Below are 12,871 nucleotides of genomic sequence, written 5' to 3'. Positions count from 1 at the left end.
ATGTTGATGATCTGTTTTGATTTTTGTACTTAGAGTTGTGAAAATGTACCATATATTTGTGAAAATTGTTCTGTACAAAACATTAAGAACACCTTCCTAATATTGAGTTGAATCCCGTTTTGCCCTCAAACAGCCTCAATTCGTCGGGGCACAAACTCTACAAGGTGTCGAAAGCTTTCCACGAGCATACTGACTCATGTTGAGCCGGATGTCCTTTGGGTCCTTTGGAACAGTCTTGATACACACGCTGTTGAGCGTGTAAAACCCAGCAGCTTCGCAGTTCTTGACACACTCAAACCGGTGCGCCTGGCACTTAAAATCTTTTGTTTTTGCCCACTCACTCTCTGAATGGCACACATACACAACCCATGTCTAAAGACTTAAAAATCATTCTTTAACCTGTCTCCTTCCCTTCAACTAGATTCAGCCGGCGGGACAATTTCTTTCTTGGACTAGTTTTGGCAAACACCCGAGGCAGTAGAGTCTTACTCTTAGAACACCACTCGCTGTCACTAGTTGGTTCACACTTGACAAGGTGGAAGTTCCTGCAGCCACAGGACCATCTCCAAGGTCTCCCCATCCCAGTGCAGCCCAGCACAGGTCATGTAGGAAGCTGACGCTTAATCAACAAATCAATTGCATGGTAAGACAAGAGATTAAAGCCCAAGGCTCATCTGCTACAAATGGGATCAGGGCTGATTAGCAGGGTTTAGGATGACGTACTGCAACTTTGTGGCTTGATCACTCTGCTGCTCGCCTGGCTACCTCCTTTTGCAGGAAAAGGATCCACCTGGAATAGCTGTGTAGCCCGCTATCCTGTCATTTTGGGGGGATTTTATGTGAATATTTGTTTTATCATTTTTGGTGGCAGACTCCTCTGTCCACCCAGCACTATGGACTTTCCTGATTTGAGGTTGGTCAGAATGGATATGAAGAGGGGAACCCTTGCCAAAACACATTCTACAGCTCCTTTCTGGAACGGATTACAATTTTCCGACTGAAACTCTCCACGGGAACATTGTTACTTAAAGGTCAACTGAGGTCTTAACTGTTACTGAAGAAATAACATTGAAAATACTCGTTTTTACTATTTTGTATATTCAAATTTGTATATATTTTTTTTAACCAAGTTTTGATTTCAGGAATAGTGTACACTCTGAGGTAAGCATGGTGTTGATGAAGGTAAAGTTTGACTTGCCGAAGCGGGTGAAGCTTGCCCAGGGCCTGTGGCTCATGTACTGGCTAGCCGTGATGACCGGCATTCTGGTCTTCAGTCTGGGGCTGTTCTTTAAGATCGAGCTCCGGAAGAGGAGTGAGATGATGGACAACAACGAGAGCCATTTTGTGCCCAACCTGTTGATTCTAGTTGGCCTGGCTGCTTGCGGGGTAAACGTTTTCGGCGGCAAGGTGTGCCACGACTCTCTGGATGCTTTGAAGTTCGCCAAGTGGAAGCCCATGGTCAAGGGCTACCTGATGGGCTGCTTCGCTTTCAACATCCTCCTGTTCTTCACAGCTCTGCTGTGCTTCTGCATGCAGTTCCAGTTGTACTTTTCCCTGGCTGAGGGTCTGAAGAATGGGATCAAATACTACAAGGATACGGACACACCTGGGCGCTGCTTCATGAAGAGGACGCTGGACATGACCCAGATCGAGTTCCGCTGCTGTGGCAACAACAACTATAGGGATTGGTTTGAGGTCCAGTGGATCAGCAACCGCTATCTGGACTTCAGCAACGATGAGGTCAAAGAGTGAGTACTGAAATCAGTAGCCGATAGAAAGCAATGTTGGTTGGATCATGGTACCCAGAAGGCCTAGATAGGCCCAAAATGGCCTGTAAAGTAAAAGCAGGCTAATGACTTGTTGACAGTGTCTCTGCGTGTCAGCCAGAACCAAGAAATCTGTCTTTCCACCAGAGCTCCTTGGCTTCGAAAGATTCCCTCAGTCTTTCGATTGACAGAAAGGCTATTTTAGGAAAGAAGTACTGTTTTAATTCATGCCAAGTCTTATGCAACATAACCAACATTTTGCTGCTACATAGGAGTTGTTTCTCACTCCTGACCATAGTCTCCATATTTACTCATATGGTCTCTTGTGTTCTTGTGCAGGAAGCTGGGGACAGTAAATGAAACAAGGTAGCACTTGCTGTCGCTAGTGTAAGGTAGTGACAACTTAGTTAATGTAAAACATACAAAACAAATAGTTTAATTAGGGGTATACCTTAAAGGGGGTCAGGGCAGGATAAATGTAGAGAGAATTAAAGAAGTCTTAGTGGGATGCAGAGGATACCAGTGTAAGTGGAGTCAGGCTCATGTGCCAGGTTCTGATAAGTAGATAATCTCCCTGGATCTAAATTCCACGTCCTTCAGAGCTTACTGTCCCCCTAAATCATAATAAGACGCCAGTTAACTGTCACCAATAGACTCTGACACTTAACAGAAACACACTACCCCCTCTCCCCCAATATTGTGCCTTGGTGGCAACTGATACTATATTTAGTCGATTTAGATTCTGATTTGAAGACATTGATTAAAGGGATAGTTCACCCAAATGACAAAATGACACATTGGTTTCCTGACCCTGTCAGCATTCTACGGATAAGGGATGACAGCAATTCATGCTCCGCTTTTGTTTACCTGGCCACTATTTCAAATGTTAACTTGTGGTTATTCTTGGCCCAAATCCAATGCAAGTCAATGGTACCTATAGTAGCATGTTCATGCTTTATGTCCAAATCATCTATAAGTAACGACACAATCATTTTTAGAATATTTAGGATGGATGATTTGGACATTTAGAAAGTAATTCAGGAATATGTTTGGAAGTGTGTGGTAATGTGTGAATAGCACAAGTGTAACAGTGTGCATGTTTAAACGCATTCGAGTTCATTCATGTGTGCACGTACAGTATACTTGACTGTGTGCATTGGGCATGCATGTTCATATGTTAATTCACTGAAGAGATACCCGCTGTCTCTCTCACTCACGAATGATCCCATCAAGAGGGTCCTCATGAACCCGGGTTGTAAGTCTTCAACCGTCAACATTAGCCTGAAGCAATCCCAACTTTCCTCCTGTCAGCCAAGGCCTCTCTATATGATTAAGCTGACTGATCGCTTAGTCATACAGTTAGTCTAGACTGACATTTAACATGTGAGCTGTTGCCTCATTTCAATGCTTCACATTGTCTGCGTTATGGGACTGACGTAAACCTGTCACGTGGATGACCTGCCGTGTGTGTGTGTGACATGGCCGGCATGACTTGTGACGTGTCCGACGTGTCTCTCTTGGCCTTTCCACAGCCGTGTCCTGAGCAACGTGGAGGGGAAGTTCCTGATGGAGAGTGTGCCGTTCAGCTGCTGCAACCCCGGCTCCCCCAGACCCTGCATCCAGCACCAACTGACCAACAACTCAGCCCACTATGACTACGACCACCACACCGAGGAGCTCAACATCTGGACCCGGGGCTGCCGCGAGTCCCTGGTCGCCTACTACGGAGGCATGATGAACAGCATCGGGGGCCTGATGCTACTGTACATCATACTGGAGGTGAGAAAGAGAAGAATAGGGAAATGGCTGGGGGGGGCATTCTCTGGATGTCCTGTCAACGTCCTTCACTTCAGAGGGTAGCTGGCGACGTGCTGAAAACCACACGCAAACTAATTGATTAGCTGATTTGATTCAATTACACTTTTAAAAGGCACATGTGGGAAAGTAGTAGAGCAGGACTAGGCCCAGTGGTGTGGAGAACAGGACTAGGCCCAGTGGTGTGGAGAACAGGGTAAAAAAATTGAACAATTTAAGACTGTCCATCGGTTTCCCATTATTGGCCATATTGTAGAAGATGGCCATTTCTAACTATCTAGCTCAGTGAGTATTAGTAGAAGTCCAGCTGGTCCAAGTTGGCCACAGCTGACCAGTTCAGTGGGCACACATACCAACCCTCCTGAATATATTTAGACTGTAGGAGAACATGTGGCACTCACCAAGCCAAACAATCACCATAACGATGCCCTTCTTACAAGCGAGCACTGAAACATGCCATTACATAGTTGGTCTTAGCACTCACTTGACTTTCTCATATAAATGACTTGCCAAAAGTAGACCTCTAGTGTCTGATCTATCTGCCCAGGCTTAAGTATCAAAACTACATGTAATTGCTAAAATATATTTCAGTATCAAATGTATAAATCATTTCAAATTCCATATATTAAGCAAACCAGATGGCACAATGTGTTTTTCATTTATTGATTTACTGATAGCCAGGGGCACACGCCAACACTCATTTGTGTTTAGTGAGTCTTGCCAGATCAGAAGCAGTAGAGATGGCCAGGGATGTTCTTTTGATGTGTGTGAATTGGACCATCTTCCTGTCTTGCTAAGCACTCAAATAGTAACGAGTACTTTTGGGTGTCAGGGAAAATGTGTGGAGCAAAAAGTACATTGTTATCTTTAGGAATGTAGTGAAGTAAAAGCAACAATTGTCAAAAATATAAATAGTAAAGTCAAGTACAGATACACCAAAAAACGACTTAAGTGGTACTTTAAAGTATTTTTACACCACTGTGTGGGTGTGGTATACGCAGTGAGGGAGGATCAGGGTTAGAGGGGTTAATCTGGGCAGAGCAGAGACCAACAGGTAGCCTTCCTAGAAGCACTAATAGGTTTGCTATCTGGGTCAAAACAACAACACTAAATTGTCATTTTGTGCCAAATCCAAATTTGAGATCTGTGTCAATTCATTGATGTCAATTGATGTCCAATTGGCGCCAATGGGAAATTTGATCTAAAAACCCAACCAACTGGGGGAAAATATTGTTTCAATGTCACTTCAACAACAAACAAACAAAATGTGATGACGTTAAATCAACGTGGAAAACGAATTGGATTTGCAAAAAGTCATCAACGTAAGAGAATGTGGTCTGTTTTTCATCCAACTTTTAATCTAAATCCAATAACATGGTTACATGTTTTGTTGATTTCACGTTGAATTCACATTGAATTCACGATAGTTGACAACTCAAACAAATGTAAATCAAAACTCGACGTTGATCTGACATCTGTGCCCAGTGGAAAGCCTTAAGTGACTATCATTTTGGTTGTCGATTTAGAGCAGTGATTAATACATTTGGAATCAGTGTTTTCTAAATCTAAACAAGAACGGGTACCAGAGATCTCTGGTGGTTCAGAGGCCATTTGGATTGTTTGATAATTACAGCATGTCTGTGTAAAAGGCTCTGTCAGTGACGTACATATCTGGTTTGTCTGGTCCTCAGGCAGGAGTGATGGTGGGCTTACAGTACCTGACCACTTCTCTGGAGACTATGGCCGACCCAGAGAACCCGGAGAGTGAGAGCGAGGGCTGGCTTCTGGAGAAGAGTGTGAAGGAGACGGTGGCAGACGTCATAGCAAAGATCAAGGGCCTGGTCGGTGCAGGGAACCATGTGGGGGAGGTTGAGGAGGGGGTGGCTACTGTGAGTTGAAAGGGTCTCACCCAAAGGGACTATCGACGGGAGCTCAAAGAGAACTGGAAGGAGAGACATCTTTCTCTGTGAAACAACACATACTCAAACACACACACACAGACACATCAATGCACACACCCTTTGAAAAGTGAACAACTAAACCAACTCCTCACATGAAGGGAGAACCAAACTCAAAAATGTGAATGTACAGATGAAGTCGGAAGTTTACATACACCTTAGCCAAATACTAATAATTTGTCTAAGGTGTATGTCAAAATTTTAAAAAATCCCTCTCTTAGGTCAGTTAGGATCACCACTTTAATTTAAGAGTGTAAAATGTCAGAATAATAGTAGAGAGAATGATTTATTTCAGCTTTTATTTCTTTCCCAGTGGATCAGAAGTTTACCTACACTCAATTAGTATTTGGTAGCATTGCCTTTAAATTGTTTAACTTGGGTCAAATGTTTCGGGTAGCCTTCCACAAGCTTCCCACAATAAGTTGGGTGAATTTTGGCCCATTCCTCCTGACAGAGCTGGTGTAACTGAGGCAGGTTTGTAGGCCTCCTTGCTCACGCACACTTTTTCAGTTCTGCACACACATTTTCTATGCGATTGAGGTCAGGGCTTTGTGATGGCCACTCCAATACCTTGACTTTGTTTAAGCCATTTTGCCACAACTTTGGAAGTATTCTTGGGGTCATTGTCCATTTGGAAGACCCATTTGCGACCAAGCTTTAACTTCCTGATGGATGTCTTGAGATGTTGCTTTAATATATCCACTTAATTTTCCTTCCTCTATTTTGTGAAGTGCACCAGTCCCTCCTGCAGCAAATCACCCCCACAACATGATGCTGCCACCCCCATGCTTCACGGTTGGGATGGTGTTCTTCGGCTTGCAAGCATCCACCTTTTTTCTCCAAATATAACGATGGTCATTATGACTAAACAGTTCTATTTTTGTTTCATCAGACCAGAAGACATTTCTCCAAAAGTACGATCTTTGTGCCCATGTGCAGTTGCAAACCGTAGTCTGGCTTTTTTATGGTGGTTTTGGAGCAGTGGCTTCTTCCTTGCTGAGCGGCCTTTCAGGTTATGTCGATATAAGACTCGTTTTACTGTGGATATAGATACTTTTGTACCTGTTTCCTCCAGCATCTTCACAAGGTCCTTTGCTGTTGTTCTGGGATTGATTTTCACTTTTCGCACCAAAGTACATTCATCTCTAGGAGACAGAACGCGTCTCCTTCCTGAGTGGTATGATGCCTTGCGTACTATTGTTTGTCCAGATGAATGTGGTACCTTCAGGCATTTGGAAATTGCTCCCAAGGATGAACCAGACTTGTGGAGGTCTACAATTTTCTTTCTGAGGTCTTGGCTGATTTCTTTTGATTTTCCCATGATGTTAATTAAAGAGGTACTGAGTTTGAAGGTAGGCCTTGAAATGCATCCACAGGTACACCTCCAATAGCCTATCAGAAGCTTCTAGAGCCATGACATAATTTTCTGGAATTGTCCAAGCTGTTTAAAGGCACAGTCAACTTAGTGTATGTAAACTTCTGACCCACTGGAATTGTGACACAGTGAATTATAAGTGAAATAATCTGTCTGTAAACAATTGTTGGAAAAATGACTTGTGTCATATGCACAAAGTAGATGTCCTAACCGACTTGCCAAAACTATAGTTTGTTCACAAGAAATTTGTGGATTGGTTGAAAAATGAGTTTTAATGACTCCAACCTAAGTGTATGTAAACTTCTGACTTCAATTGTATATCCTGTCCATAATAATTCTGTATATATGTTAAGTATATTTTTTAAAGAAAAATAATGAAAGATATATTTGGGTTGTCAAAACATCTGTACATGAATTTGGGCTTGTGAATATCTAGAAAATGTAATGAAATAATGAAATCTCCCCTCCCCGGGAATCCTCTCCATTAAAAATGATGGACCTACCCTGAAACAATCAAGCCTAACATAGTTGATCTATCCTCATGTCTAATAGGTTTACCCCCATGTCCTTTTTACACTCCACAACTTGTGTTAAGTGGACATGCAACCCAATAGCTACACAAAGATATGTATTTTTGTCAAGTATTCCAAAAATGTTCTTAGTCTGCTCAATTTAACTGCATTTTCTAATCCAAAACACATTATCAATGCCTAATGCCACCCGGTCAATCGGTCACATACGTTCCCTCACGGCAGCTTAAATCGGGCAGCTGCGGAACCGGTGTCCTGGCTGTCCCTCCCAGCCCCCTCTCACACTGGCCCCTGAGGGGGGGACACATAAACCCGGGCACTGTAGTGTCCCCATACAGGTCCCTGCAGAGCAGCGCCACATGCATTTACATCTATACAACACACACTTGAACAGTTATCGGTTATGTATCAGTGTTGCTATCTGGTTATATGTCTGCTTGATGTACGAGGCAGATTCAACTCTGAGGGGCTATAGTCGACTGACTGCCCAGATGAGGTGCTAGAAGCACGTCTAAGAAGAGTTAACAATGATCAGATTGGCAGTTTAAAATCAGCATACCCTTTATGGGCAGATAGCGATGCTGGTCAGTTTGCAGTGGATACAAAAAGTCTTATCAGTTGTCATATTTTTACTTTCTGTCGGATCACGATTTTCTTCCTTTGTAATATTGAGAGTTCATCTTTTCTGTAAATTTGGATTTTGAGATATTGTGTAAGATAAAAAATATATAAAGAGAACAAGAGTCGGATTGTCTGTTTTGTCCATAAGGTTTTGTCTGACATGAGTCATCTCTAAATTGATACTGCACACTTAAAAATGTCCTGTCACAGACATATGTACTCACATTCATACAGTTTTTAAAAAGTCTTGATTCACCATGGCCATGCTGCCTATGCTTTACATTTCTCCCCTTATTCTCTCACTTTGTGCTAACTTCACTTAAGTGACATGCTGGTTGCGGTAGGGTAGTACCGTATCCAAATGATGAAAAACGTCAATTAGGGAGAACCGGAGGTTCACAGCTGATGAGGGAGATGAGGCGTACGTGTAAAGAACCCAGTAGGAACCCAGCTTTCCCTGATGGGATCATCAGTAACGTGTGGTTCCCACTCAGCAGGGATCCAATCCTCAGTTACAGGACAAACAAGTGACTAAAATCACTTTAACTGTGCCACCCTCAGAAGAGATCATTTGTCGCTAGTTATCAAGTCCCAATTGAGAAAGAGGTCTTCTGACTAATGGGTCTTCCAGGTTAAACAAAGGTTTAATAAGAGTAATGTTGGATAATACATGTCAAAGGGTTGAGGTATATCTAGCAAATACAATTTAAAGGATACTTAGGCTTACCTATACCCTTTTTAATGTGTCCCCTGATATGTTCAACTAAGCCATAAAAGGAGGTATCCTTACCTGAGGGGTAGGTTCAGTTGAGCAAGAACAGTAAATATAGTTGTATACGTGAGAGTGGTAGTGGGGGGGGGTAAAGGGGTCATCTGTCCTCTGGAATATAGCTTAAAGGACCTAAAGCACATAAACAGCTGCTGAGGAGATAAGAGCAGTAAGAGGCTTTGATGTGCAGCTTAGCCCCGTCAGGTGATTGCAAGGACAGGTGCCTCTGACGCAGGGAGATGCCCAAAGCGTCTTTGACCAGATGGGGCGGGCCAGCCTCTCTCCTGCAGAATTACAACCCAATTCCTCTCCAATCCTCAGGAGGCCTGGATATCTGTGCCAGAACGTTAGATCTAATTACTGATGCTAGGAAACGTAGTGATGCACATTTAAATACAGAAGTGGTTTGGGTTAGTTTTAACCTTGTCCCCAGGCTTGTGGCTGGGAATTATCCAAGGGAGACATTGTAATTGAAAATGTATTAAATTAAAACATGACCTATTAATAAGAATAGGAATGCAGCACTTAAATACTACTCTGTGACTTCCCTAAAAAAAAATCAAGTTTGAGTCTGGGAATGTTTCAAAGAAGCTTCCAAAAATATCTCGTACCTCACCTTGAATGTTTCTAACGTCAGCGTTGCTGTAATCCTGGTTAACCGCTGGTTAACTGGTTAAGTGTTCTCATTATACCAGCAGCTTTATTCTTCAACTGGGCCTTGGGAGCCTAATCCACTTTATTATCCTGGACGGTTTCCATGGTGGTTATACTGGGAGGCCCTGACAGATCGGAGATGGGCACAAGTGCTGCTCACAGCAATAGTGATATTAATATAACACAAGGTCACACACACACAAAGCCCAGCAGGGGTCTTTGCATTAAAGGGTTATTGCGAGATTTTGTTCTACTTACCCAGAGTGAGACGAACTCATGGATACCATTTGTATGTCTCCATGTGAATTTGAGGGAAGTTGCTAACTAGCATTAGCACCATGCCTGGAAGTCTTCAGGTACTGCTAGCGTACCATAGTCTAGCCTTCGTCATTGCGCTAACGCTAGTTAGCAATGGCGCGGAAAACTACCTTCAAACTGCACGTAGAGACATACAAATGGTTTCCATGAGTTCATCAGACTCTGGATAAGTAGGAAAAAGGCTTACTTGCCTAAATCTCGCACTATACCTTAAAGACCGGGTATTGGCAGGGAGGGACCTCATAAGACTCATAAAAAGTTCAAATCAAATCAAGATACATAGCTAGGTCCCGATTCAATATATTGAGATACTATATGTATTGTGATTAGACTTTGCAATAGGGTGAAAGTGTTGTAATACATGACATTTGAAATATGATACTACGAAAGTCTTAATGATTTTGCCAGGAAGAACATGTTTTTGCGGACAACTCAGTCAGAAGGTTAAATGTAATTGAACTGTTAAATGAACATAACCAAATATTACTATTCCAAGATTCGTAAGCCTTTGAATCGATTCACTATACATGCGATAGAGATCAATGCCCCCCCCACAAAGAAAGTGGATATTCACCAAATCCGTCATGATTTCTGTGTTCCAACAGGCCACACAACATGGTTACTAAAATCCAATTTGGATATATTTGGCTGTTTTAGCTGCATAATATTTTGAAATAATCCTTCGTTCTGCTAAATGCTAACTCCCATTTGTATGAGTTGGTAGCATAGCTAGCCATCTAGAAATCGGTGGTGCTACTTGATTGTCTTGAAGCTGTTTTTAAGTGTAATGTAATTGATTGGTGAAGATGACAAGTATTGGGGATGACATCCATACAGCATTATACTCCAATTTTTATCTCAACATAGTGTGAAATACACATATATATACACAATAGCCTAAATGTAGGCAATTTTGATGTGGGGTGGGGGGAGGCAATGAGGAGATTCTGTCCCCCACGTGGGGACGCCTGAGTAGCGTTGCCAAGGCACTTCCAATGTTTTGGTCGAGTTAAATTGATCTCTCTACCACATCTATTGCAACAACAAAAAAAGTATAGCAATATTGATTTCCCCCCCAGCCCTACCATCCATCGTCTAGTGACTACTTCAAAGTACACCTCACAAATAGACAAGACTCAGGCATTCCTTTTCCTTTTTAATTAGGTATCATTTTACAATATAGTACAATGTACTCATTTATACAATAATTAACATATTAACAAGTCTGTGACATGAAAATAATGATGCAGCCTCGATATTGGGAGTGTGTTGAAGAATGGGGGTGTGGATGGTTACCATAAGAATATGCCAAAGGAGTGATAGGAGGAAGAATTATAGAGCTTCAGGTCCCAGCATCAGGGAGACCCTGCATCAGAGAGCAGTGTGTGTGTGTGTGTGTGTGTTCCTCTAAAGTGCCTGCGTGTGATTCTCCTGTTAAGTTTCTGAGCTTTAAGGATTATATTTCAGGCTACCTGTCATGTCACACACTGCTGCCCCCGCTGTAGGTGTGGTAAATGGTACAGTCCAGAGACAACCTTATGATTAGGACTACCTGACCAAAAACACAACTCTGCGCTTTACTTATAGGCTAAAGCTAGGTCCCAGAGTTGTTTTCCAGGTCAGGTCGTCAGGCAAACCCACAGGCCCTACTTATGACAACTTCACAGTCCATACATGGAAATAAGGTTAAAGGGATATGTTCCGGCACTCTTCTCAGAGATCCAAAAAAACGACAATACAAAAACAATTACCAAAACAAAACAAACCCCATCAATGCACAACATCCAAGTCAGATAAAAAGTGAGAGAGACTACATGGCTCTCCAACAAACCACACACATATTACCACAAAAGGAAGAGGCAGCCTTGCAGTAAAGGCTCATATCAGGTTTCCTTAAATATAGTGTTAAAAAAACAAATAGTTGACAACAGTCTGGATGCATTCAAAACGCACATAAACATAACCTGCAAAAAGTTTCACACGCCAACATACACAAGGACAAATTGAAAAACCAAAACACAGGCACTCGGGAGTTAAAACACGCAAACACTGGTTTGTTACTGCACTGTGCATTTGGGTGTCCATCAGACTGGAGAAAGTATTCAATGATTGCAGCAGGGGGGAGAATATACCTTTGTATTGGGGTCAATCAATTTCAGGACTTGAATTGAAATTCCAATTCAAAGCTGAAAAGCACTATTTATTTTCAATGAGGATTTTTCATCTCTTGGGTTCAAACTTAAATTCAAAGGAATTGAAATAGAATACTGTTAAGGGCACAATCTGACCTCACCTATAGACCTATCAGATGACATTTTGGCCCAAACTCTGAAATGAGCAGTCACTGGCTGACAAAAGCAAGGATGAAAACCTTGTGCTTACTCAAAATGTTTAGTTTCAAAGCAATCCAACACGGCAGCAATCTATCTACCTTAGAAATAATTTAAATGGTATTTGAATAGGCAGAAATTAAATAACATTCCTATAAAGAAGTTATACTCTGGAGTATTCATGTTGCACCTGACCCCGGCGGCCCGATGTGTCAGCTAAATGCTTTATAATATATAGATTTCATATTCAATCAGAAAGAAAATAGAGGAACACATTCTTTCCAGGGAGAAACAGCAAAAAGAAAAGGAGAAAAACATACATCCACTCCCAGCCAGAGGGGGAGAGAGGGAGGAGCGAGAGAGGTGGGGCTCCGTTGCCATGTCCACCACGCTGCTGCTCTCCCATGTGCAGAGTCCCCCATGTTGGGAGAAGGGGTGTATCCGACTCTGGTGGGTGGGAACCTATAGTAACCTATGACATTCACAGGTGCTGCCAGTCGATACCCACCAGGGTCTGGTTGGCCTCCTGGGCGTGTCCTATTTCCTCTGTGACGCTGTGCTGGCGCCACAGCTTCTGGATCTTGCGGTAGCGCTGACGGCACAGGTGCAATGGGTTCCCCCGCCTGGATAAAACAGAGATGTTTTAAAAACAGCGGAGCACAGCAACACACACTACTGGACACCTTTCAGCACAGACCAATAACATTTACAGCAGTGGGTCTCAAAGTTGCTTCT

General features: G+C 42.6%; 2 protein-coding genes across 6 annotated transcripts in view; one reads left to right on the top strand and one right to left on the bottom strand.

Annotated features, from left to right (window-relative positions):
* The first annotated feature begins 695 nt into the window (after positions 1-695).
* Positions 696-5,596, top strand: prph2b (peripherin 2b (retinal degeneration, slow)). The gene is made up of 3 exons (XM_029669713.2): positions 696-1,748; positions 3,299-3,545; positions 5,273-5,596. The coding sequence occupies exons 1-3, from the start codon at positions 1,168-1,170 to the stop codon at positions 5,477-5,479; spliced, it is 1,035 nt and encodes a 344-aa protein (XP_029525573.1). The 5' UTR covers positions 696-1,167; the 3' UTR covers positions 5,480-5,596.
* A 5,353-nt stretch (positions 5,597-10,949) lies between these two features.
* The window catches only part of ubr2 (ubiquitin protein ligase E3 component n-recognin 2), a 44,732-nt gene continuing 42,810 nt past the window's right edge, over positions 10,950-12,871 (bottom strand). For all 5 annotated transcript variants that reach the window (XM_029669707.2, XM_029669705.2, XM_029669710.2 and 2 more), the window contains one exon: positions 10,950-12,759. In XM_029669707.2, coding sequence (XP_029525567.1) covers positions 12,618-12,759 — 142 coding nt within the window. In that variant the 3' untranslated portion in view covers positions 10,950-12,617. The remainder of the gene's footprint in view (positions 12,760-12,871) is intronic.

This window comes from Oncorhynchus nerka, linkage group LG10 (assembly GCF_034236695.1).
Source record: "Oncorhynchus nerka isolate Pitt River linkage group LG10, Oner_Uvic_2.0, whole genome shotgun sequence".
NCBI classification, from domain to species: domain Eukaryota; kingdom Metazoa; phylum Chordata; class Actinopteri; order Salmoniformes; family Salmonidae; genus Oncorhynchus; species Oncorhynchus nerka.
Note: the sequence above shows the minus strand (reverse complement) of the source record. Positions and strands in the feature narration are given on the sequence as shown.

Excerpts from the sequence above, each read along its gene's own strand:
- prph2b (XM_029669713.2), top strand. The coding sequence starts at position 1,168 with ATGGTGTTGATGAAGGTAAAGTTTGACTTGCCGAAGCGGGTGAAGCTT. Across the intron at positions 1,749-3,298 it reads AGCAACGATGAGGTCAAAGA|CCGTGTCCTGAGCAACGTGG; the intron begins GTGAGTACTGAA and ends GCCTTTCCACAG. Across the intron at positions 3,546-5,272 it reads TACTGTACATCATACTGGAG|GCAGGAGTGATGGTGGGCTT; the intron begins GTGAGAAAGAGA and ends TCTGGTCCTCAG.